The sequence below is a fragment of the Mesocricetus auratus genome, unplaced genomic scaffold, assembly GCF_017639785.1.
Source record: "Mesocricetus auratus isolate SY011 unplaced genomic scaffold, BCM_Maur_2.0 Super-Scaffold_100024, whole genome shotgun sequence".
Lineage (NCBI taxonomy): Eukaryota > Metazoa > Chordata > Mammalia > Rodentia > Cricetidae > Mesocricetus > Mesocricetus auratus.
In genome coordinates this window covers 28828170-28854402 of record NW_024429205.1, presented here as the reverse complement: position 1 = coordinate 28854402, position 26233 = coordinate 28828170, and the positions used below count along the sequence as shown (strand labels likewise).

At 47.3% G+C, this 26233-nt stretch overlaps 1 protein-coding gene across 2 annotated transcripts; it reads left to right on the top strand.

Moving 5' to 3' along the window:
• Positions 1 to 439: 439 nt before the first annotated feature.
• On the top strand, positions 440 to 22511 carry Cdc42ep3 (CDC42 effector protein 3). Of its 2 annotated transcripts, none has more exons than XM_021229287.2 (2): positions 440 to 575; positions 20804 to 22511. In XM_021229287.2, exon 2 carries the CDS (start codon positions 21030 to 21032, stop codon positions 21792 to 21794), a length of 765 nt encoding a protein of 254 aa, XP_021084946.1. In that variant the 5' UTR covers positions 440 to 575; positions 20804 to 21029; the 3' UTR covers positions 21795 to 22511. The 2 variants fall into 2 exon arrangements, with proteins under 2 accessions (XP_021084946.1, XP_005073665.1); XM_005073608.4 differs by having other exon boundaries at positions 444 to 658.
• Positions 22512 to 26233: the final 3722 nt, after the last annotated feature.

Genomic DNA, 26233 nt, shown 5'->3' with positions numbered 1-26233 from the left:
CGGCGAAGGCCGGCACTGCTAGATGGGCTAGGTAGGACAGGGAGAGGCGGGGACACGAGGGTGTGGGTGCGGGTGGAGTCCTATTGTCCTCCCGCACCGCGCCGGCAGCAAAGCTCCCGGGCCACCTCTTCGACTGCCACTTTTCCTTTGTGCCCGAGGGAGCCCCAGGCGGCTTTGCCTCTGAGAGAAGCCACGTCTCGGGGGAGGTGACAGTGGGCGCCCATTGTCCTCCGAGAGCCCGCTGCCGCGCCGCCTGTGGTGCGGGGCAGGGGACAGGTACGGCGGAGGGAGGGTCCGGGGCGGCCAGCACCCTTCTCCCCGCCCCGGGCCTCACCAGCCCCGCCCCGCTCCGGGCCACGCCCCGCGCCCCGCCCTCGGCAGGTTGAGGCCGCGCGTCCGGCCGCCGCGCGCTCAGTGTTGCGGACGCTTCCAACGGCCGCTGGCGGCGCAGCATCGGGACGCACACCGGCAACCCCGTCCCGCGGCCTCTGCCTTTCTGGAGACTCCGCGCACAGTCCCCGGAGCAGATTACGCGGTGAACCGTCACCGCCCCTCCGGATCGCTCGCGCGCACCGGTGAGGACTGCTTGCGCCCTCGGGAGGCGACCCTGGCCGACGCCCGTCCCCGGGGCAGAAGCGAGGAGCCTAGGCTACTGCTGGTGAGTGAGTGTGTAGCCCAGGTTGCCTCGCCACCTGTGAGTCTGTCCCACCGTCAGCCTCCATCCCTTCCAGTTTGTGCTGGTGTTTGTTGGGCTTGGAAGACTTAAAGGGTGCGAGGATAACCTAGGGCTCCGCCTTCCTGAGCTGATGTTCAGAGGACCAAATGGGACCCGAAGCCATGCAGGAGGGAATCAGAATGCAGGGCTCTGCCCTGGGCGCCCGCTTGCTTCCTTAGGGTGGGGCTGCAGGCAGCAGGGCCCCCTCCGAGTTATTGACAGGCATTCTGGGCTCGTGTTGCATGTTTCCATCAGAACAAACCGCGCTTGGCTACCGCGCCCCGGTAGTTGTGTTTGCACCCGGGCAGCACATATAGCTGCACCGCGCAGCTCTGCTGTTCCCTCGCTGGCAGGGGCAGCAATGGTAACTGAGGCTCCAACCTGCAGATCTGGCAGTTGAAATTTTTTTTTCTTTTTTAACTGCGGTTTCTGAACAAATGAAGCGTTTACAAGACATTTCACCCTCCTCCTCTTCGTCGTCGTCCTCCTCCTCTTTTTCTCTTCCTTGTCCTCCTCACTAAGTGTCTTGACACAGGCATGAGGACGAATGGACCTATCTGGCCAGTCGTTTTTTTCTTCATGAATTATTATACTCCACACCACCCCCCTCGCCTTTGCTCCCAAAGGCATGTGTTTCATCTTATAAATAGAAAGTAGCATGTTTTTTGGCAGGACCTGCTTTAACTGCACCGTCTAGGAGAGGTCAGTTTAAAAATAAATATGCACTTGAATGTTACATTACCGAGCCGGCTGTGGCACTGCGCAGACAACAGCTTCAAAGCTGGGAGGACATCTGTGCTGAAAGGAGTAAAAGCCCCAGAGTGCAGCCCAGGCTGACAGTCAAGTAATTACATTGTGTTTAAAACAAGGAAAAAGTGAGTGAATTAAAACGAGGGCGGGAAGAGGAATGCCAGACCGGGACTGGAACATGAATCTTTGCAGCCTGGTGTGTTTCGGGAGGGGGCTGCTGTGTGCAGTGTGTGGGGGCTCTAGGGAGGGAACTGATGTATGTGTTAGGGAGACAAGGTTTCTTCAGCTTCCCCCCACCCTGGCAGCTTGTAGCCCTTGCAAATATCCTGAGTTCTGGGAGGGGGATGGAGGAGGGGTGCTGGCCTTGAAAATATTAGGAGGGTAGCAGATGTCCCTGTAATAGCAGACCCAGACTTAGGACTTCCCCTTAACATCACAGGGAGAAATAAGCCTCACCAGGAAGCAGCCAGTGTGCCCCAGGGGTATCCCTACGTCCATTAAAAGACTCCTGCAATGTTCCGACTTATAAAAAATATCTTTCATCTGACAACTAAACTAGGAAGCAATACTTCTGGACTGTTCCAGAAGTCTCCACCATTGTGGTTTGATAGACAGTTCCGATATAAGTATACACAAACACCCTTTTCAGGATAAAGGACTCAGACATGAGGCAGTTGTGAAATGTCTAGCATTGTCAGGTGTGAAATAAACGATAAAATCTATGTTCAAGGAATGGCTGACAGTCCATCTGGAAGTGCCAAGGTTTCCCTATCGATAGGCCCTACCCATGGCATAAAACAGCACTCCCAGCCCCTGGGCTCACAGATGGGATGTTTAGAGAGGAACTTTGGAAGCCTTCTGGGTCCATGGCAGTTTCTGTTTTCCAGCCTTCTCATCTGCTAGAGATTTGCATTCTGAATTCCATGCCTGGAACCTGGTGCTGAGGCTGTGGCAGCCCCTGAAGACATGAAGTCAGATGAGCTCCCTCCTGCCCCGCTAGTCCGAGCTCTGAAACTCTGCTTTGCATTTGAAGAAAGACAACTAGAGTAGAGCAGTACACGTTTTCTTGTTGATTTTATTGTGAACTCAAGTGGAATCAGGATGCATAGAAAACTGTAACAGTGACCGCAGCTCGGCTCCCCGAGCCATTTGGCCCCGTCTGTTCTTCCCCTTTAGCGTGGAGTTTTGTTTTATGTCTGACATGTTCACAAAAGCTGCCCTTTTCCACTTGTAAAATTCCTGCTATTCAACAGCACCAAGGATAAATTCACTTTAACCTGTATCACTCTATGGTTTTAACCAAGCCATAAAATTTTCACAAGCTCTTTGCCCATTTGACTTAGCATTTACCCAGTGGGTGGAATATAATTTCTGACCTAGACAGCCCCCAGGAAGACTGTAATGATTCATCCTCCTCCTCCTCCTCCTCCTCCTCCTCATCATCATCATCATCATCATCATCATCATCATCATCATCATCCTCATCATTACTCTTGCCTTCAGTCTGATTTCATGTAGGCTAACCTAGTTTCTTTCAAACTAGAGTTTCACAGGCCTATTTCTCTTTTCATTGATCAAGAACATAAAAATTGTATTTTTAAATACACTCTATTTCCCAGAGAAAAAGTTGAGTAGTTTGAGACTAGCAGCAGATTCATTTAGAAACAAAATCTCTTCAGAGTGCAGGTCAGAGAATTCTAATGGACCACGTATTGGCACATCAAAAGTAATTCTATCATTAAGCCTGTCCTAAATGCTAAGCTAAGTACTCTTTTCCTGCCACCATTGCCTGCATTAACTCCTTTATTTCTAAGTAATCATTCCATGAGAGAAGGTGTGTCAGTCAGTATCTGCATTATACAGGTGCAGTGTCTGAAGACAGGCCGGTTATGTAGTTTGCCCAAAATTAGGCAGTAAAGAACACACCCACATGTGGGTGTGCCTGAGTGGCAATTTCTACATGGAAACCGGTGCCTTTTTGAGTTTGGGGACTGGGAAAACCTGAAGTTAGTAACTCAGTGTCAGACAGCCTAGGCACATTGCTTGCATCTTGCATGTTAGTGTTGTGTGATTGTCCATAGCTAGTCTTTAGATGGCAAAGTACATCACTTCCAGATGAGAACTTAGGCTCCGAAGAGTTCTGTAATTTGGTCAACATTACACAGCTAAGTAAGTAGCAGAGCATGGTTTGAACTCAGGTATGCTTGACCTAGTGCTAAATACCACACCTTCATTGTCTGGGAGGAAAGCTATCAAATATGGAAAGGAATTTTGTATTATTCTATTTTACCATATCACCATCCAAAGGAAGTAATTGCCAGCCTTAGGGAATACAAGTTGAATTATTTAATTAAGAGTGGCTCAGTCTTGTGTATGTACAGCCAAACTAGCGTGAAGCTGCTAGAGTTGGTCTAAGCAGGTTACATCCTAAACAAAGAGATTCACTAGGTGAAAATGTGGAACCCAACACCAGAAAGCCAGCTAGGAGCAAGGCATCGCAGCACCAGGAATGAATACAGCCCCATGTATTCATGTAGGCAGGCCGTATCTTTGGATCAGTCAGAGGCAGTAGGGCTAAGTAACCATGCCTGGTAAGTCATTCTATCCAGGAGACCTGGCTTGCAGCCCCCGGACTCAGTGGATATTCAGTGCCTGTTAGGGGTGATTCTGCCCTGAGGGTACCGGGCAAGTCAGGAACCACGGGTGGATAGGTAGGAAGGCCCTGAACTCTGTCCTTGGCAGAAGGGGGCTGTGACAGTGGTGCACACGCGTGGATGCCGCTAGATAAGTGGAGAGAGGGAGAGAGAGAGAGAGAGAGAGAGAGAGAGAGAGAGAGAGAGAGAGAGAGAGAGAGAGAGAGAGAGGCTCAGCACACTTGCCCAGGACCATCCTGCTTCCTGTTTCTCATCAGCTGGGAAGTCTGCTGCTTAGTCCCCAGGACAAGGTCTGGAAATCGCCTCCGAGTTGGGGCTGTCCAACTTGATCGGGAATTTTCTCCCTTCTTGCTCCCTTCCTTTAAAGACAACAAAACAAAACAACATCCTACACACTATGACAGGTAACTAGTCAAATCTACAGCAATCAACAATTCATCAGAGAAGGTTTATTGTTGCTGTTTTTCTTAAAACAAAAAAAGCGTTCCCTTTGGCCTTGATAAACTTTTGACCAGGTCTACCAGAGTAGAGTGATAACAGACAGAGTGTGATAGGGCCTCTGGTGGAAAAGTAGTTTTTAAAACTGTGTGGCTTTATAGTAGGAAACATAGGCATTAAACAATGGCATTTTGTTGTGGTTTTGTTTTGTTTCTTGTCTTGATTTTTGAGACAGGGTGTCTAACTCAGGCTGACCTTGAAAATGTGGGCCTTCTGCCTCAGCCTCCTGAATTCTGGAATTATATGCAAGAACCCCAGTACCCAGCAGCTCCGACCCCCAGTCACCTCCCACAAGACAACTTCTAAGTAGCCCAACTGTGCATGGAAACTGACGAGCCCCACTATGAATTTGTGTGTTCATTACTGCTTACGACATGATTAGTTCACAATAGAACTCTAAAGTAGGAAGTTTAAAAAGCAAGTGATGTTCTGTGATACAGAAGCTGTTGGCATGCTCAGAAAGTTAGGGTTGGCCTTCTAGCCTTAAGCAGTGCTGCAGTGGTCACATTCCTGCAATGCCCCAATGGGGTGACTCCTGAAGCATTCCCAAAGACTCAGAAAGAACAGCAAGGGGCTCTGTGGAAAGCCAGTTTGATGATGTCCCCTTCCTGTGGGATGCTGCAGGTGGAGAGAGCGTTCACTCTGTCTCAGATTGCTTTGCCCTCACAATGGCTGCAGGATTACTACGTGGGGAGCACCACATCACAGTCGTATGTACAGCCTGCCAAGCTGCAAGCAGTACAGGGATAGGGCCGAAAGAACATGCTGGAAGGATGCTGGCAAATCAGTGGTGGCTCCGTTTGATACAACTGACCCAGATTACCCGGGGACAATCAAAATGTGGGAAGGACTAATCTGAAAACATAGGTTGGTATCTTGACGTGGATCAGAATGGTGGGATTCTGGCCTCTCTTGGAGCCTGTGTTTCCTCTCTAACAGGATTTGGTGTTAGATGAGCTCAGATCATCCCTAACTCTAATAAGCCAGTATCCATCCTTGTGACCTATTAGTCCTGCTAATAGTAAAGAGTGGCCTTGGGCTGGCAAACAGCAGTTTAGTTCTCGCCTGAGGAGCCAGAGCAGGCTGCAAGGCAAGGACTTCAAAGGCAGGCTTCTGTCTGGACAGCTCACACATTTGGGAATCCATCTTGTTCTGGTGACACCCTGCAGGTCATATTTATAGACACATCTTTTCAGTGATAGATCTCTGTCATGCATCTAGTTGAGAAAGACCAGTACTATTCAAATACATCACAATCATTTAGGCTACACTCATCTTTAAACACACAAAGGCATTCCCAGTGAAACCCAGTTTGGTCATTTGGAAATGTATTTGATTTCTTACCCTTTATTTATTTAATTTTTTGCCTAGGGTCAGTTCAGGCTGAAAATGTTTTTGTTTTTTTTAATCCGAGCAGGAGTGGAGACCATACACTTTGGGGTGGCCAGCTGTTCACAAGGCAGATGCTCCCTTCTCCAGGTGGCTTCTATTCTCATCTGAAGAAATGGGGGAGGCAGCCAGCTCTAAATTCCTGGAATTATCATTCTTTTTCCTTTTCTGGGGCATGTCACAGCATTCTGGGCTTTCTTCTGTGTGGCACTTGTTTGCTTGCTTGGTTTTTTTTTGTTTTTTTTTTTTTTTGGTTTTATGAGACAGGGTTTCTCTGTATTGTTTTGGAGGCTGTCGGTCCAGCCTGGCCTCGAACTCACAGAAATCCGCCTGCCTCTGTCTCCCGAGTGCTGGGATTGAAGGCGTGCGCCACCACCACCCGGCTGCTTGCTTGTTTTTGAGAGATGGTCTTGTGTCTCCCAGGCTGGCTTAGCACTGACAGGTCCTTCCTCCACTTCCCGAGTGCTGAGATCTCGAGCTTGAACACTGTATCAGTAATTCATTGATTCCTCCAGTTGTAGAGAGGGAGGAGGGATGAGCAAAGGGGTCGAGACTATGCTGCTGACCTGAGAAAGTGAGCTCACAGACCCCAGTCTGACAGTTGGGAAACCAGCATAGGATCGAAACAGGCCCCCTGAACGTGGGGGCCAGTTAGGAGGCTGGACAGTCTATGGAGCCTGTGGCAGTAGAACCATTGTTTATCCCTAGTATATGAATGGACTTTGGGAGCTTATTCCCTACAAAGGGATACTTTCTCAGCCTAGATACGCGGGGGCCTAGGTCCTGCCCCAAATGATGTGACAGTCTTTGATGATGCCCCCATGGGAGGCCTCACCCTCCCTGGGCAGTGGGTGGGGGTGGGGTGGGATGGAGGGTTGGTGGGGAGGATGGGGAGATGGGAAGGCAAAGGAACTGGGATTGGTATGTAAAATAAGATTTTTTCTAATTTAAATAAGAACTAATTAAAAAATAAAATAAATTTAGGCTTAAAAATAATTCATTGATTCCTATGACTGCCTAATTAAGCTGTCTGGAGGCAGAGACTGAGCCTACTTTATCTAAGCATTCTTATTTCCCTAGTGAAACTATCAAGTGGACAATTTAGACTAGTCATACCACCCAGTTCTTCCTCTAGTGTCTTATAAATTGTTAAGAAGTCATTATCACTTGCCCAGCTTATTAAAGTCATTTCTTCCCAACTACAGAACATTCAGATTCAAGGGGAGGTGGCCTGGTGGCCATGCCATCTGAGAATGCTATAGAAATCGGGGGAGCCTGCACCAGGTCACTTTTAGAGTACAGCAGAGAAGTAGCAACCTCCATGGAGGCTTCTTTTGCCCAGGGGATGACTGTGATGCCCAGATATTCATTGAGAGCACGAGGGTGCTTGGGTTTCCTGTCTCTATCGAAGACCTGGCCACAGCCTATGAACCGTTTATCCGAGGCTGTGCTCCCTTATCTCTCTCTACACATTGTACATCATTACTATGGCCTCCTCTCCTAGAACAGCATCTCTCTCTACACATTGTACATTGCTACTATGGCCTCCTTTCCTAGGACAGCATCTGGGACTGCACAGTTCTTTAGTGGATGTTGGTTGTTGATGAATGTGAGGGACCAGTCTCGGGCTAGGTGACTGTACCCAGAAGCTGGAGCCACCTGGATCTCGGTAGGCAGGTCACAACACCAAACTAGCCATGGCTTCTTACTTTCCGATGTCTTCAGGGTGAGGTGTCTTCTAGTCATGCAGAGCTGGGACCTGATGGGAAGCTTGGTGCATGCTCATGCTGGTGGTGGTTTGTATTCTGGATCCTTCATGAAAGGCCCCTCAATTCAGTGGCTCACCTGGAAGGAGGTAACGGCTGCCACCAGCCTGGTGGGGCATACTCAGCTGGGGCTCAGCTACTGTGTAAGGAGTCAAAACAGGAATTGTTTCGTGTTCAGTTTTGTCTTGAGCGAAAAGTTTGACATCGTTTGGATGACTTTACACTTTAGTTAAAACAATTAGAGATACAATCAGAAGAAACCTCTGCGATGGCTATTCTTGGCTGTCATCTTGACTATATCTGGAATTAACTAAAACCAAAGCAGCTGCCTCTCCCTTGGATTGGTGCTCATTGCCCACCAGACCTTTGCCAGGCATGCCATGCCCTGAGAAGATGCCCACGCTTCAATTTCAAGTTCACAGAGGAGGAAACACCAGTCTTCAGAGGAAATCACTGACATTGATTAGCACTCTGGTACAGGGAAGGGGGACAGAAATGGTATAAGCCGGTAAAAAGTATTGTGATGGGCATTGGCTTCTAGAATCCCTTAAAGCATGGGGTCTCCAGATAAGGTCCAGCAAAGCAAGCTATGGAAAAGTCTCATGCTGCTTGGGGCCCATGCAAGGAGCCTTCAAGGGCTTTGGTCTTTTCAGCCACCACCTCAAAATGTCAGCTCGCAAGTAAGCTTGTGGTAAGCTAATGCCCAGGTCTGTTTTCATACAAGCTGCCAGCCACATCCTGCCTCATTCTGCACTTACACGATTATGTAATTAGCTTGAACCCAAATGCAGGACTTCCTACTTATTCATCTGATTCCTGTTGACTTCACCCTGCCCCTACTCGAGTCTTTTAAGGTAATATTACGCCCTGGTCTGTCACAGGCGCATAGAGGGACCCTTGTGGGTCCCATGCTGTCTAGAGATAAGTGCAGCTGCTATGTCCTTTCGGATCATTTGTCCTATCAGCAAGATTCTCTTCCAGCTTTGCCAAAATCAGTTTCATGTGTGTACGACCCACCTGACGGCTCTCCCAAGGAAGTAGAGGAAGAACTTGCCAGTACCGGCTGATCTCAATTTCACTAAAAACAGATGCAGCGATCAATACAGAGGCTCATTCATTTTGAAAACAGTTTGGCTGTGTATTTTTAAACCACTCACTATAGGTTTTCAAAGGCTCTACAAAGTGACCAGATGGAGACAGGTATTTGCTGGGCCTTAGGACATTCCATCCTCCTGAAGTCCTGGGAATCTGTTCTCAGGAGAAGTGGAGTCCTTTCCTGTGGCTGCTGCCTGCTCCGCCTCGGGCTTCCCTTTGCGATAGAATGCCCATTGTACTTGCCTGAGATTTCCAAGTTCTCCTGAACTCACTTCCCCCTAAGAGGAAAGAGCAGCAAGGAGCGCTCATTATTCCTTAAGTTGGACCTGAGTGTAACTGGAAGGTCCAAATAGTCCAAGACAGTCCTAACTCTAATAGGACACTCTGCAGTCATGTCACCTTCACAAACATGCTCTCTTTAGCACCTTCTGAGTGAAATGGTTCCTTCTCATGCTGGGTAAGGAAGCAGTAGCTGCAGTACCATGTGATAGTTGGTGGACGTCAGATGTGCACATGATGCGAAGTTGCTCCCAAGGCGTTGGCAACTAGGAAGAACCCTGGCTGCAGGGCTAGGCAGCTCCTCAGTTGGCCTCTGTATCCGGTGCTATCTTATCTCCAGACTGCAAGGGCGGGCCTGCCCCTGAAGGGTTTTAAGATTGTGGGTGGATTCTAGGTAAAAAGATAGGAGGCAATGAGCAAGACAGCGATGGATTGTGGGGCAAATGAGGAGAGAGACTCTCGCTGATAGAATTTTGAAGCTGACAGGAGACTATAGCTAGGGACAAGTTGGACTGATGGCTGGGTTTTGATATTTACGAAGAGAAGAAAGCAGATGAAGCCCTCACCATGGGCAGCCAGAGGGAGGAAAGATGGGGTTTCCCAGGACAGTAAAGTGGGGAGCCATAGAATGCAAGAGAGAAATCCAGTGTTCTTGGATTCTCTGAGAAGAGCTACTGTTTTGCCTATTGACTTCAGTTTCCAATCTGTGGTGGAATAATTCCACTTACTGAGCACAGTGAGACACAGCTCAGGCCCTGCACAGTAACATCAGCAGTATGCACCCCAAATCTCTCAGTAGCTAGCCACCTCAGTGGTGGCCAGAACTCCAACCATGTTTTGTTGCTATGGCAATGTTTCTAAGAGCTTACTTTCAATTTCATTACCTTCAGATTGGCCCCGCCCACAGACCGCTTTCAGTGGTTCTGGTACAGACTTAAGTAGGTGTGTGTGAGCTGAAGTTATCATTAGAGGTGGTAGTTGAAACCACGTGCAGCGTGTGATTCAGGGGTTGGGATGGACCACAGTCTCCTAGCCCTGCAGAGGTGCAAGCTTCTAAAGAAGGGGTTCAAACCCTTTTTGTAAGGGGTCAGTTGACATCTTACACTTTGAAGGCCACTGCATTCTCTGCCCAGCTGTCAGTCCTGCCCTTGTAGAGCAGCGGCAATTCTGCTATGGTCTATTGAGACTCACAGCCTGGTAGTTATTTCTTGGAGGGACTGTCCTGGAAATGGGGGTTGTTACACTGCATTCCTGTCCTGTGTCCATGAGGTGCCACTAACCAGTCCCATCTACTTAAGGTCACATGATCAAAAATGTCTGCAGATATTTGTTGCTTGCTGTGGGTACAGAACTACCATCCACGGAGAACTGCCGATCAGTGGAGAGTACAAAAACAAATGCCTGTTCATTGTGTGTTCCAATAAAACTTTACTTACCAAAACAGGTCAGGGCCCAGATCCAGTCCGGCTATTGTGGGCTCTTGACCTGGGAGATGGAGAGAAAGAAAACAAGAGCTTACGTGGTGAAAACTGAGGGACTTCTGTTAGTGGCCAGCATGTAAAAAGACTACAGTAGCAGCTCTCCTTTATAGCTCCCTGCTCACCTTACTCTTGAGGTCCGCATAAAAGCCACAAGGCCAGAAAACAGGAAAATAACAAATGACATAAGTTCTACATAACACCTGAGAACGTCCCCTGAGTCACACAGAGTGAAGCAGGATTACGTGAGGTGAGTTTGGGAAAACTTCCTCCAGGAAGGAAGTGACTGTGAGGCCAGTCTCAGAGGATGTTATGAACAGCATTTGATGGTAAGAAGGTAGGGCTGGCGTTCCACCTGGGGACACAGCTTGGTTTCGGCGAGTGCGGAGGGCAGTACAGTGTGAGCAGAGTGGGAGAGCTATTGTCCCCCGCCCAGTTGAGCCCTGAGATTAGGCACTGCCACGTGTGCATGCTTCCTCTGGGAAAAGAATTAACAACATGGGATATTTTCTAAGAACAGGATGTTTGTTTTTTCCTTGAGGCTCAGAGGTTTTCTTGTTGCTTTAAATTTTTAATCTTTTGACCTTAACCACAAAGTCAAATTCCTTTTGAGATTATTGTTCATAGCAGCAAACTTATTAAGAAGCTGTAGTGAGTTAGAGGTGGAAGGGTGCGTGTGTAGGACCCTTGCCAACAATTCTGAGTGTCCGGCAAGGTCAAGTTAGCGTCTCTAGGTCATTGCTACTGAGATCTCAACACATCCTTTCTTCTGGTGCTGCTGGGCTTCGGGGACAGATAGTTTTGGTTGGTAGGTGTCATGTTACCAAATGAACATTCAGATGTGGCAGAAATTCTGGCTCCTGCTGATTGACCCGAAACATGAACTCAATTCAAGACTGTTTCCTAGATGGTGGGGTCTAAGTATGCCATGAGCCAAAACCTGCCTGACTCACAGCAAGCACTTGTCTGTTAGCTACTACACATGTCAATTCTTTAGAAAGCCAGGCATTTTAGATCCACCTCATCATTTGCACACTGGGTTGCTTTCTTGGAACCAATCAACCTGTCTCTTGTGATGGTAAAATCAAATTGGTTATGGATTAAATATTTACAAATTTGGAGTTCAGTGTGTGCTATGTGATTGTTGTAGGAGACAATAATAAATAAGACCCAGTTTGCGCTTGTAGACGAGTTTTCAGCCTAATTAGAGCATGCATACATTCAATGAAACGTGTGGATATGGACAAGTGTATAATTAACCTAGGGGAGTCCTCTGTAGACATGGTTGACAGTGGAATAGCCACATATCCAGTGTATATATGATGCGGAGAAGCCTGTTCTAACCCTTCAGGGAGCGTGAGTGACTACAGACTGCCCTAACAAGTAGGAGGATAGCTTGGAAATCCTCTCTGTCCCTTTTGTGACCCCAAAAGAGTTTTCAGAGTGTACAACTTGAGAAGGTAGCACCACAGCAGAGGACCATAACTTTGCCTGTCTGTAGTGCTCTGAATTCTTGGTCACCTGTCAACCTAGTTTGCGTTGTTTGGTGGCACTGCTGTCAGGACCCGGGCTCTGCACTGGCAACGGCTAGCAGGTTGTTTCTGCTTTTCTTTTTGAGCCCCTAAGCAGTCTTGGAAGATCTTGGCTATGGGGCAACGTTTACAATGATTGAACAGTGCTGAAAACGAGAGGGTCAAAATTCTTTCTGCGTTGATATTATCCTTGTATCATCACAGACCGAGTTGGATCCATTAGCTTTGGAGCAGGTGAGCAGCTCACAGTAATGGCCTTGTTGGAGTCCTGCTTGTTAAACTACAGTGCGTGCTGCCTGCTTCTGGCCAGCACTGAGGCTAAGTCTCTGTAGAAAACCAGTCATGCAAAATGAACCAGGCATGCGAGAACTTGCCCTCGGCTTACCTGGTTATAACTGTCAGGAGTTGATGTCCATATAGTCTGCCCTTGTAACTTACTTTATAAGGGAAAACACCCTAATGGGCTCTCTTCACAAGTGTGAGTACCTTGGGAGGTAGGAGTCCTGTCATTTAGTTATGCTTCTAAAAGATCTTTCACATTGTGCAATTAAGTCCTGTTAAATGTAAGAAGTGTACATAAATTAGCAGTGAGTGTCCCACATGGTTTTTTGTGGGTCCCCATATAATTGGGGTTGTAAACGCAAAGTAAATACAAGCTGTTGTTTAATCATAAGCAAGAGGTCCATTTATAAATAATTGAAGATGGGCGATCAGACTTTCTGAGTGGGTTCATAAAATCCAGGCTGCTCAGTCTGGCAAGGGTTTGCAGGACAAAGCTCAGCAGCAAGAGCTCGGGCTCATAGAAGCTCACAGTCTTGCAATATGCTGGTCTGTCCTCAGTTTAAGAGCCATGGGCAGGAGATAAGACTCTAAAGATAGAAAGGGCACTTTATCTCGTGGTAGGTGGAGTAGAGTGGGTCAGAAATATGAAAAGCATGTCCTTCCTTTAGGATGCCATTGCCGGCCTCTGGTCTTGGTCCCCGCACCCCCCTCCCCCAAGCCAAAATTCTTCTCTCTGTGAATTTTGAAATTCTTTCCTGGAAGAAGCACCCTACTGAGGTTTGCAAGAGGACTGGCCTGAGAGGTCGCTGTGTAGGAAGGCTTAAATTTCCTGACACCCAAGGTTGGCTAGGCATATTAGCAAGTGAAAACAGCTGCATTGGAACAGAACGCCTTTTCAGAGGCAAGTCTGTGGGCCTGTTTATGGGGGAGTGTGAAATAGGTCTGTGGGCCTGTTTATGGGGGAGTGTGAAATAGGTCTGTGGGCCTGTTTATGGGGGAGTGTGAAATAGGTCTGTGGGCCTGTTTATGGGGGAGTGTGAAATAGGTCTGTGGGCCTGTTTATGGGGGAGTGTGAAATAGGTCTGTGGGCCTGTTTATGGGGGAGTGTGAAATAGGTCTGTGGGCCTGTTTATGGGGGAGTGTGAAATAGGTCTGTGGGCCTGTTTATGGGGGAGTGTGAAATAGGTCTGTGGGCCTGTTTATGGGGGAGTGTGAAATAGGTCTGTGGGCCTGTTTATGGGGGAGTGTGAAATAGGTCTGTGGGCCTGTTTATGGGGGAGTGTGAAATAGGTCTGTGGGCCTGTTTATGGGGGAGTGTGAAATAGGTCTGTGGGCCTGTTTATGGGGGAGTGTGGAATGGAACCCTGGAGAGATTAGTGAGTGTTCCCCTGTGGGAGGGTTAACGCCATGCATGTGCCTTGTGGGAGGCTCTGGGTACATGCCCTCCCCCTGTGGGGCCATGGGTCTGAAGAGCACACACTGTCCCTTCGTTCTCCACTCTCCTGGCACCCCGTGCTTCCTCCCTAGAGAAGAAGTCAAGATCTGTGTTCTGGTATTTTCTGCTTAGTTGCCCTAGAGCCCTCCCTGAACAAGTTAATCTCTTTTTCATTGCAGTGAAAAGAAGCCTTCAGATCACTAAAGATTAGTGTTTCCTTAGTTAGTTTTCTTTTAACTGTTGGAGTGTTCTTTTACCTTGCTGGGTTCACCTTCAGCTGCCCTCTCCAGAACATGCAGAAACATGTTCCAGGTAGCCTTTGTGCTTCCAAAGAGTAGAGCCCAGAGGCCAGTGCAGTTCAGGAGTCTTGAGTGCAAGGGAGAGATCAAGGAGTTACTGCTTTCTCCTCCCAGTTGGTGGCAGAGTGGAACACTCAGAAGATGCTCAGGCTGGGAGCCAGGTGGAGGATGGCCATTCCGTCAGGTTTCCTAAGACTGTTGATTTATACAGGAAAGGGTAACTATGTTTTTAATGGGCATATGGGGGTGCTGTCGCTGGGCGCCAGGAGAGGGCTCGTGGTTACCGTGCTCCAGCAAAAGGACAAAGGGGAGATATGATCAGAATTTGGGCATGGGATATGGCTTGGTGGTTCAGTGCCTGAACATATATATGCCTAGGCCCTGGGTCCCATATCCAGTACAGATGGGGGTAAAAAAAAAAAAAAAAAGCTGGGATGCCCCTGAATGATCTGTAACCGAGTCAGGAAGGGTGCTTGAATCCCAGCTCATTTCCTACAAGGAAAGGAAAAGAATGGTCCCCGAGGAGGGCGGCACCCTCCTCACACACCTACCTTGTTTTCTCACGTGTGTTTTGAACTAGCATTGCAACCTGTTTTGCAGGATGCAGGACATTTTTTTTTTGTATCCTTTCTCCCAACTAAGGATTAATCTAAAAATAATTAGTAGACAAACTAAGCATTCCTTTCTTAAAATAAATGACTTCCTCACTCCCCGACCCCCGTTCAACATCTTTGTTCTCTTTAAAACCTAGTAAGTTGCCAGTACACTCAATTCTGAGCAATTCAGGAGCTGATTTTTTTCAGTCAGTAATTTGTTTTTTTATAACCCTTGTCCCACACACCCTTGCTGTCTGCTTACTTATTTTGGTATTCATATTAGTCAAGGTTCTCTAGAGTCATAGAACTCATGGAATGAATCTCTTGATCTTTCTGTCTCTGTCTCTGTCTCTCTCAATACATATAAAAGGGATTTATTGGAATGACTTACAGGCTGCAGTTCAGCTAATCCAACAATGGCTAGCTGTGAACAGAAAGTTCAAGAATCTAGTAGTTGCTCAGGCCCACAAGGCTGGGTGTCTCAGCCGGTCTTCAATACATGCTGCAATTCCAAAGAAGTAGGCTCCACTTCAATGCTTGTGAAGATGTATGAGACCCGGCAAGGCGGGGGCAGGCAGGAAAAGAGCAAAGGCTTCCTTCTATTATGTTCTTGTGTAGACTTCCAGCAGAAGGTATGGCCCATATTAAAGCTGTGACTTCCTGCCTCAAGATCCAGATCAAAGGTGTGTGTCTTCCTACATCAAAGGTCTGGACTAGAAGTGGATTCATCCACTTCAAACCAAGCAGAAAATCTCTCACAAGTGTGCCCTCCATTTCTGCCTCTACTTCATTCTAGATATAGTCAGGTTGACAACTGAGAGCAGCCATCACAGTGCGTTTAGCATCATTTGGTTTGCCAAAAGAATGACAGAAGAAAAAGATGTTCGACCCTCAGCTTAGTGGCAGGCCAAGGCAGGAGGGGGACTGTCAGTTGAGGCCTGCCTGGGCTACATAGTGACTTCTGAGATAGCTTAAGCTGCAGAGTGAGACACTGTTTCCAGGAAGTGCGGTGAGGGGGACAGAGCAAGCTGGACATAGTGACACACACCTGTGGCCCTAACAGGATGGAAGCTAAAACAGGTTTGGTTCTGAGGGCCTCTCATCCTCCCTCCCCCAAATAATCAGCAGTGAAGAATCAAGTTGTTATTTCTGTGGGTTATTTTTAATCATTATCTGCCATATATGCTTAAGATTGTCACAAGTGAATAGCTAGAATTACCTAGACTCATACAGGAGTGACAAGCCCACCATCTCCTTTCCTACAGAGGTGCACCTTTAATGGCCCCTAAGGTATTTCTCTGGGTATTGACATCTGTCTCAATTAGGGTGTCTATTGCTCTGCGGAGACACCAGTACCACAGCAACATTTAATTGGTGGCTCACAGTTTCAGAGGTTTAGTCCATTACCATCATGGTGGGACACAGTGTCCTGCAGGCAGACATGGTGCTGTCTCTGTCTTGATCAGAAGGCAATAGGAAGTGAATTGAGACACAGGACATATCTTGAGCATAGGCGACCTCAAAGCCCACCCTTACAGTGGCACACTTCTTCCAACAAGGTCACATCTACTCCAACAAAGTCACACTTCCTAATAGTGCCACTCCTGATGAGCTTATGGGGGCTAATTACATTCACACTACCACAACATCCTTGGATTTCTCATAGCACCTGCAAGTAGGAGCACGCCCATTGGAAGCTGGATATCCCCGGTCTCCTTGGGAGAGGATGCCTGATGATTGGCTGGGAGCTGGGTCCTTTGTTGGCAGAGCTGCCCTTGCCAGTGCCCAGAGCCTGAGTGTTTGTCTTCTAAGGAGGGCAACTTCCCAGACGAGTCTTATCAACTCTCATAGTAGCAGAGAAGGAACACCATGATCTGTAGGCCACGAGAATGTAATCGTGGGACTTCAGAGTCAAGGGATGTGTGTTGAGAACAGTCTGCAAGTAGAAACCAACCCGAGTGTCTTTGAAGGCTCTAGGAAGATGGTGAGCGTGCACAATGCTAAGGAGAGCTGGCACACGGGAGACTGGACAGCAGCTCTTGGTCAAAGGAGATGGGCAGAGATGCAGAAAGGTCACGCAGTACAGTGACTGAAGCACAGTAGTAATCTCTGATCGTGTGGCACCTTAATTTTGCAAAATTACTCTCTAAGTCACTGCCTGAGCCCTACACGTTTATTTATGTTACATTTTTAATATTGAAATAGCCATCTCATTTCTATGGTCCAGAAACCTGAAATCACAAAGGATCAACATGAATGTATCCTTTCCACCTTTGTCTCTTCCATTCATGTTTGCTCTCTGAGAGCACTCGCCATTGTCAGTTTCTTACTATTTATAGATACACTGTATAGATATTCAAGCAAGGCAGTTAGATTGCATCCTTCCCTTCTGCGCCTTCCTCTGATCATGAGCAACACTGGGCTCTTGGCCTGTGGCTGTATTAAGTTTCTTTCCTTCTTAGATATAAATGCTACTAAGTTGTGTGTCTGGACCATATGTGTAGATCTGGTGCAGGTAGACAACTAGGTTGTGTCCAGCTCTTGACTATCACAAATGTTTGATTGGATACCCTTGTACATAGTACCTCCCACATCTTCAAGTGAACCGAGCCCCTATATGTGGAATCTGAGCCCAATGGCGTATGACCTGCTGTCTGGCTGGAGGCAGGGGCTGTTCACACTCCTGTCACTTATGCAGGAGCCTCTTCTCCATCCTCCTTGGCTCTGCATGCCTTTGTGTCTCCAACAGGCTCTGGAATGCAGTCCCTTGGTAACTAGGGAGCTATATTTCCAGAGAATGTCTTTCTAAATGTCTTACCACCTCAGAGTACAAGCCTAGCCTCCTGGTTTAGTGTGCTCCTGGCTCTAATATGCTGTCTTGGCAGGATGACTCAATGTCTGTGCCCCAGTAGTGCCTCATTTGTAAATGGGGACATTTAACATTCCAGGGGCGTCTTGGGTTCTTGTGAGTTGGAGAGTGAAGCATTGTGGGAACAAAGAGAGGCCCTCAGTAAATACGATGTCTTTCTAGGGAAGGCTTTAGTTTCTGTGTGAGCAGTGGCAGAAATGGTGTTCAAAGAGCCAAGAAAGTAGATCCACGAACTGATAAGCAGTGCTGGGACGATTCATGGATCCAGGAGAGGACACAAGAGGACACAAGAGTCATAGCTACCGGGTGCTGTCAGGACTGTACTCTCTTAGATGGAAGAGTTGGTGTTTTTTGTCCGACATCCTCCTGTTTAAAAAGTGAAACACGCTTTCATGTATTTGACAGCTGTTAGGCCTGGCACATGGTGTCTGGCATCCTACCCTCTGCTGCTATGTAGCCTTCTCACAGCCCCTCCTTATCCCCCTGTTCCACCTCGGTATCTCTGGTCTCTTTTGTCTTCATGCCAACAACATCAATCCTGCCTTACCAAGCCAAGAGAACCTCTGTAGCCAAGCAGGGGCTGCTTTAAGAGGCGCAACCAAGTAGCCTTGGTACTGAACACCCCTTCCTCAGATAGGAGCAAGTGTTTCTTCCCTTTCTCCTCCCTACCATCTTTGTTCATTTGCAGAGTGGATGCCAGTGGCCTCGTCAGAGGCAGAGGACTGTTGCTTGGTATTCTGGAATGCCCTGCCCTGGGTACTTCTTGCCTTACATAACCCCAGCAGACCTCAGGCAGGTGTCAATGGCAAGCGGTAAATCTTCTCCATGGCAGCTGCTATCCTGGCCCTGTGTGCTGATGATACTTCCCAGGGTGGGGTGGGGGGTGTTCTTCCCTGGAATTTCTGGAATTGCCTACCACCTCCTGGGGCAAGGTCCCTAGGGCCCTGGGCTGGGACTTTGTGTTGTGTACCTATGGTATAAGGAAGGTGTCTTATCAGGTCTTCCAGCGGTTCAGCTGTTTGCCTCTGTTGGCTTTGTGAGATAAGGCCTCAAGTAGCTAGGAGTGACCTTGAGCTAGCACAGAATGACCTTGAAGTCATAATCCTCCTGCCCCCGCCTCTGTAGTGCTGATGGTACAGGCATTACCACCACACTCTCTATGATGGCTTCACCTTCTGTTATTGAGACAAGACCCAAACCAGAGCTGGACAGGACCTCCAGAACCCGAGTCTTACTTTATCTGGTGGCTCTGTGGTCAGTGTACTTACTGTTGGTGAGAGCAAACCTGCGGCCTCCTCCTCACACACAAAGCCAAGTGGGCTAGGTGTCTTCTGCTCCTCCTACTCTGCCTTCTGGGACCTGGGTGGCTGGCTGGCTGGCGGCATGCTGCTTGCTGCATGCCGGATAAGCCAATTCCCAGACAGAGCTAGCTGTTAACCTTTCCAGTGGGTGGTGGAGCACAGCCCTTGTCACCTGTCACCGATAAGTGAATTTAAAACTCTTGCTGAAAGGAGAGAAATATGGAACAGATGTAGAGGGCCTCCAGCTGCTGCCAAGCAAATGTGACTGTCTTCAAGCCACCGTCTGACCCAGACCTAGGAGCATTGATTGTCAGTCTTGCTGCCAGGGGACAGGGAGGGGAAGCAGGGTAAGAGAAGATGGGCCATTTTAGCCTCTCAGTGTCAGCTCCTGGGGTAGATGGAGGGGGATTTTCAAAAAGAAAGTTTCTCCTCAGCAAGGGAGGGGCTGCCATGCCTGGACTATCTTTCGGACCACTCCGCATTTTATTCACAGCGTATAGTATCCACAGGGAGGATGTGTTGGTTTTACCTGCATTGATATCCACTTATATTAAGTCATGGGTATCTGGGCAGGGTTTGGAGCCCAGGCCTCACTGGGATGTGACCAAGGTGTGAGCTAGAGCCACGTCTCATGAGAGGCTAGGTGGGGTAAACAGATTGTACCTCCAAACCAGCAAGGGAGCTTGGTCAGGTGCACGGGCACACGTGAGCAGTCCAACACGTTCTCTTTGTTCTCGCCCTCTTCCATGCCCCTCCCTCTGTCCTCCCCACTCTCCAGCTCAGATGGGGTCTTCTGTAATGTTACTTAACCAGGGAGTGACCGCTGCTCTATTTCTCTGGATAGAAGCAAATTGCAGTTGGCACTGTTAACACCCAGAGTCGGCCTTAGAATGCCACCTCCCTAGACAGAGGGCTCAACTTATACTGACATTCTTAAAGGTCCTGGGGCACTCAGCTTACTGTATTTGGTCCCAGTGTGTTTTCTTTGAAAGGGAGCAGCTCTTTCTTTTCCATCCCAGAATACTGTTAAACCCTGGAGCCCATGGTGGCTCAGTAGTCCTCTGCCACAACTGGATCCCAGCTGTAGTTTCCCGCTGTCCTAGCTGTGTGTTTGTGCCCCCCCATCTCCCAATTTGTAAGAATGCATTAGAGTAAGGTTTTCTTGAACCATTATATAGTAGTCAGTGTCTCTTATTAAATGATAGTTTCCAGTCTCCTTCCTTTAGGGCTAGTCATCTCATTTGTATACAGAACCCAACTCTTGTTAGTGTGCATTCAAAGCAAATAAAATATAATTTAAAACAGACCCAGTCAGCCCTGTGTTGATGGCAGGTGGCTTTGTTATTGTTTTGTGAGTGCCTGCATGTATGTGTGTACTACATGCATGCCTACTGCTATGGAGGTCAGAAGAAGGTGTCAGATCCCATGGAAGTGGATCACAGACAGGTATGACCCCCCCACCCCCAACCGTGGGTGCTGGAATCAGAACCCGGGTCTCCTACAAAAGCGGCAGGTTCTTCTAACTGCTGACCCATATCTCTAGTCCCTTGACAGCAGGTTTTAGAAGAGAGGGAGACTAAAATCTTAGATGTGTTCAGAAAACCATGCCATGTTTAAAAAGCACTGATATTTTAGGTTTAGGGACTAAGTACCTCTTTTACTGTTTTCCCCTGAACTAACACCAGCATTGGTGAATCCTTCCTGAGATTAAAGTTATCACAGTCAGGAGAAGCAAATAAGTTGGGTTTTAGGTGTGATGTGGCCTAGCTGTTACTTCCAGGCACTGGGATAGTAAATTTGGGGAGCGGGAGGGCTGAGCGGACCCTAAAGGTTGGGTGATCATGCCTGCTTGGGTTCTTTTCCAGGCTTCTCGGTGCTGTGGAGGGGACCGGATGATGTGACCAGCTCTGCGGAAGATACTCATGGTGCTTCACTGAGCAAGACCTCCCAGACCCTGTGTCATCTCAGAGCCACTTGAGAAAGAAATAATGTGACGGTTCTTATCAAAAGGGCTCTTTTGGAAGTGTGGGATACCCGCGAAGAAGGTCGTCTTTCCCCCATCTGTGAAACACACATTCTTAGGTTTCCAAAATGCCAGCCAAGACCCCAATTTACCTGAAAGCGGCCAATAACAAGAAGGGAAAGAAATATAAACTGAGGGACATTCTGTCCCCTGATATGATCAGTCCTCCCTTGGGGGACTTTCGTCACACCATTCACATCGGCAAAGAGGGCCAGCATGATGTCTTTGGAGATATTTCCTTCCTTCAAGGGAACTATGAGCTCTTGCCTGGAAACCAAGAAAAAGCACACTCGGGCCAATTCCCTGGACATAATGACTTCTTCCGGGCCAACAGCACCTCGGACTCAATGTTCACAGAAACGCCCTCCCCTGTGCTCAAAAATGCCATCTCCCTCCCGACCATCGGAGGATCCCAGGCTCTCATTCTGCCCTTATTGTCACCAGTGACATTCAGTTCCAAGCAGGAGTCCTTTGGGCGTCCTAAGTTGCCAAGGCTCAGCTGTGAGCCTGTCGTGGAAGAGAAAGTTCAGGAGAAGAGTTGTCTGTTGGAGAACGGGACGGTCCACCAGGGAGACAGCTCGTGGGGCTCCAGCGGGTCCGCTTCTCAGTCCAGCCAGGGCAGGGACAGCCACGCCTCCAGCCTGTCGGAACAGTACTCCGACTGGCCCGCGGAGGACATGTTTGAGCATCCTGCCTCCTGCGAGCTCATGAAGTCGAAGACTAAATCGGAGGACTCCCTCTCTGACCTGACCGGCTCCCTGCTCTCGCTGCAGCTGGATCTTGGACCCTCACTTTTGGATGAGGTCCTGAACGCCATGGATAAAAATAAGTAACCTGGAGTCAGCTCTTTCCCTGTGGAGTCAGAGCTACCAAAATAAGCAGAAACAAAAACGCAGCTAACCACAACTGATGGAAAGAACTGCCCTGGCTGGATTTTTTTTTTTTTTTTTTGCAGCAGTGTGATGCATTTTCTAAAATAATGTTCCCGTTCCTACAAAATATTTTTTTAACCGCCGTGCCCTGTTTGCAAAAACAATTTTGAAAACAATAATTTTAAAAATTAAAAAAAAAAAACAGACCTGTCCTGGCAAAAAGAAAAAGAGAGAGGGAGTGAGTCAGAGCTCTTTTTCAGCAGGCACTGCTGATGCTCAGCTCAGTTTTGTTTGTTGGTTTGCAGACAGGCAGAAATCCAGGCTGTCTGAAGAGGGCTAGGCCAATGGGTCTTTCCAAGGCGCTTTACAGCATGTTGTGAGAAGAAATCAAAACTTGCTTAACACCTAAGCCTTTGCTTTTCTTAGACTCTTTTGTATATTGTATTCCTTGGGCTCACCATCGCAACTTCTCCAGTGTTAAGATTTTACTGTCTTCATATTTGAACAACCTTATGGGACCGGGGTTTTCTTCTTGTGGTTCTTATATATCCCTGTATATTATTTCCATGTTGCAGAAGTTTGACTGTCAGCTACATGTTGGTAAAAACAAGCAAGGTATTACTGTAACTAAGTTATTTTTAAAGTTGAAATATATTTTTATGTGCCTTTGGCTTTTTATTGCGGAGTCTACATTTTATAGACAATACATCAAGTGTTATTTGTCTTGTTTCCATTGGGGCTTCCTTGTAAGCTGTGTATGTGTATTTGCAAAAAACAACTATTCGTTATCAGGGTTCCCACCCCCTTGCTCATGTGTTATCATATTTCTAATAGCATCAGCCACAGACTGAGTGGGGAGGCACAGGATGCTGCTGCAGATGGAGTTTGCTATTTTAGAACCCTTCATGCTCCCACTACTCTAGGTACGTCATACCATGCAATAAAGAGTAAATGCTACAAAGAACTTGCTCATTTATAGTTATAAACAAGAACAGAAAAGATTTTAAAGACTAGCTAGTAATGTACACATGCCTTTAAAATACGCTGAGAGATTATTTCTATGTGTTCTGCAGTTTTGACTTCTTTTTATTAAGGTTTGCTTCTAGAAACAGCAACACAAGAAATGAACATGTGAGGTTATTTTTGTTGTTGTTTTATACAAACCTTAGTGTTGAGAGAGGAGGGGGGGTGAGACTGTGGGCCTTTGCCACAGGCCCAGCTTATTAGCCCCTTCCTGTTCACAGCACAGACTCAGATGTCCTAACCACAAAGGTGTGTCAGGCATCCTACGTCCTATAGACATGATTAATACAGCTACAGAGGATCAATCTAGGGCCCTTCCCCTTTCAGAGGATTCCCAGATGCCCTGAGGCCATTGGCTAAGGGACCAGGAACAGGAAATTACACACAGATTCCTATCTTGTCAGGCACTCCTCCCTACTCTGTTTGCTGCCAGGTGTGAGTGCCAGCTCTCTCTCCTCCATGTGTCCCAGAGGCACCTCCTCAGCAGCCAGCAACTCCTTCCTGGAGTGCAGAGCTCCTGCACTTGGATCATTTGATGTATGAAATGACCTTTGAACTTACAAGTGAGATTCACTTTGGTGGCTAACCAAATAGAGGAGGAAAAAGTCTTCCCCTAGAGCATAGAGTCTGTCCAACAACTCCCAAGTCTCTGACCTTTGTCCCACTTCTTTCCAATGTTCCCTTCTGACAGATCACACTCATTCACAGTTCAGGACTCTTTCCTTTTCTTTTCTTCTCTTCCCCTTTCTTTTCTTTCTTTCTTTCTTTTTTTTTTTTTTGTAGCTGGTGTCAGTCAAATTCTTTCAACACTTTCCCCGTCTTAATCACTGGTCATATTCAGTCTCACTATCCTCTTTGTCTGCTGAGTGATCTCAGGGAGAGGAGGAGGAATGTGCCTTGGTCTTCATTGCTGCCTCTCTGGCAGTGGTGGAGAATAGCTTTGGTAGGGTTTCATCTTGTAAGTCGTCATGCATCCCTCATGCACTTACCCATTAGACTTTTCCAAACCCAAATACATATTCTCCAAAACACATACTTTCTCTCGACCAAACAACTAAAATGTTCCCATAGGTGTAGTTGACATAGCAACAAATACCCTTCCATTACCAAGGAAGCAAAGCCTCCTCTAACAGCCTTTTGATGGTTGGTTCTCCCGGGAGCAGGTGCCCTGGTGGTGGTGGCTAACTTCTGTCCCACAGGCAGTGTAGACTCACACCTGCTGAGAGCCAACGGGATGTTCTCAAGCGGTGGCTCCCTCCTCATTTATCTTCACTCATTTAAATATAAGGAAACCCTTAATGCCCACTATTTATAAGCTAAAAAAGCATGACAAGCTGCCCGTGTGACCCAACAATCAGGAATATGTCACATCATTTGTGTAAGTAGGGACCCTTTCTCTTAAAGTAGACAAGACTTTTTATAGGTAAGGCCTAACAAAGAACTAACTATATTATTCCAGCCAAAAATTATATGCTAAAGTAAAACTGTGAGAGTACTTAGCTCTCCATTAATATAAAGACATTAATTTCAGCGTGCCAGCATCACTATCCACAAGCATGTGGAGGACCATTGGTGAGTTGGAATGAGGTCAGGTTTCCAGGATACAGCCTCATCCTTTATACATTACCACTCTGCCCTGAAGGCTGCTGCAAATGTGTGCATCATGAATGGCAGAGATCTGTGAGTCTATAAATTAACTTGATAACTGTTTGGGGGAAAAAAACTGAAAACACACATTAGGGTGTGGTTCTAATCCTCCCTTTAACACAGAGGCTAGAGAGACTTGGTCATGTTACTTTGAGATGCATCAACCGTAGAGCAGGCCCACACCGTGGCCTTTCTGCAGAGGATTTCACCTTTGGGATTATACTGGCAATCTAGCCACAGTTAAAACCCTCCAATTTAGGTTTGGTCTCCCAGATTATGAATAGTTCATTTCCCCCCCAAACCACTAAAGTATATAAACAAAACACTGTGTCCTATGTTCTTTATATAAATATAAAACAACTGTCCTGTGTCCCACCTGCACTTTTTTTTACGAGACAGGGTTTCTCTGTATTGTTTTGGAGTCTGTCGGTCCAGCCCCGCCTCGAACTCACAGGGATCCACCTGCTTCTGCCTCCTAAGTGCTGGGATTAAAGGCATACGCCACCAACGCCCGGCCCCACCTGCACTCTTAGGCTAGATCCAGCAGAACAAGAGAACATTGTAAATGTCACATCACATGGTAAGCGACCTGAAGACTTGTTCAGCTGTACCGGACTCAAAGTCATAATGCTGGAAAGTAGCCTTACACATTAATTGATGGTTCTGGTAAAGATGATGCTCACTTTGTAAGGGAGAAAAATGGCCGCTGCTGAACACACTAACCCAGTTGTCAAATCTGGTTACACACTTTATTTTGAAAATACACAATTTCATCCAGGGTACTTTTCACCCGAGAATGATTTTCACTTCTGAACGTCTCCTGCTTGAGTCCTTGAGGAGTCACTACTCTGTAGTATGTTGCTCCTAGAGCATCATGTGAGGGATGGAAACTCTTATTTTATGAAGAGATGAACAACAATGGCATTTGCTCCACAACCACTGTGTCGTGCCATATTTACTTCCAAAATTCTGATAGTGATGACACTTGGTAGCTTCTGAGGGACATCAGTCATCTTCATCCTTTGTTGAAGGTCAGTCAGATTTCCCCATGGGAAGTAGACTGCCTCAGCTGATAGAAAACACCTGCTTGAGTGGAAGCCATTGTGCAGTGCAGACTCAATACTTCTGACACTGTACATCAAAGTCAGCGAGGCTGACTGAGCAAGCTGGGTGCGGTGCTCACCATAGTAAAATCGCTACTGGGGCAGGGATGAAGCATGTGATTTGTCACTAAAGGATGACTGGGAAAAAAGAGCTCCGAGATTTCGGGAAGGAGACACTGGAGCAGCTTCATGGAGGAGGAGTATCCAAAGAGGTTCCTCAGGAGACTGGTAAGATTCCCCTAGGGAAGAGGGGCAGATGGGTAAGGAAAAAATTAAAGAGCAAACAAAAGGATGCACCCCTACCCAGAGCAGGGTTTCTATTCAGAGCATTCCAGGCACAGGGAGGGGGTTCAAAATGCACACTTTCAGTCCTGAAGGCTTAGACACACATGAAGACCCAGTGGGAGAAGAGGACACTTTGGAATCAAATTGCTGAAGAGATGGTTCTCAGAATTGTTATCAAACGCTGGCCACCATCTTGGTTTTTAAAACTCACACCCAGTCTATAGGGCTTAAACTGACGACCTTGAGCCCAACCAAAAAAAAAAAAAAACCTTTGAATTACATTTTCATGGAAAGTTCCATTTTTATCAGACATTACCAAAAAATGTCCATTAAAACAGCAAA

Bases quoted from the DNA above. Each gene is read 5' to 3' on its own strand.
- Cdc42ep3 (XM_021229287.2), top strand. From the start codon at position 21,030: ATGCCAGCCAAGACCCCAATTTACCTGAAAGCGGCCAATAACAAGAAG.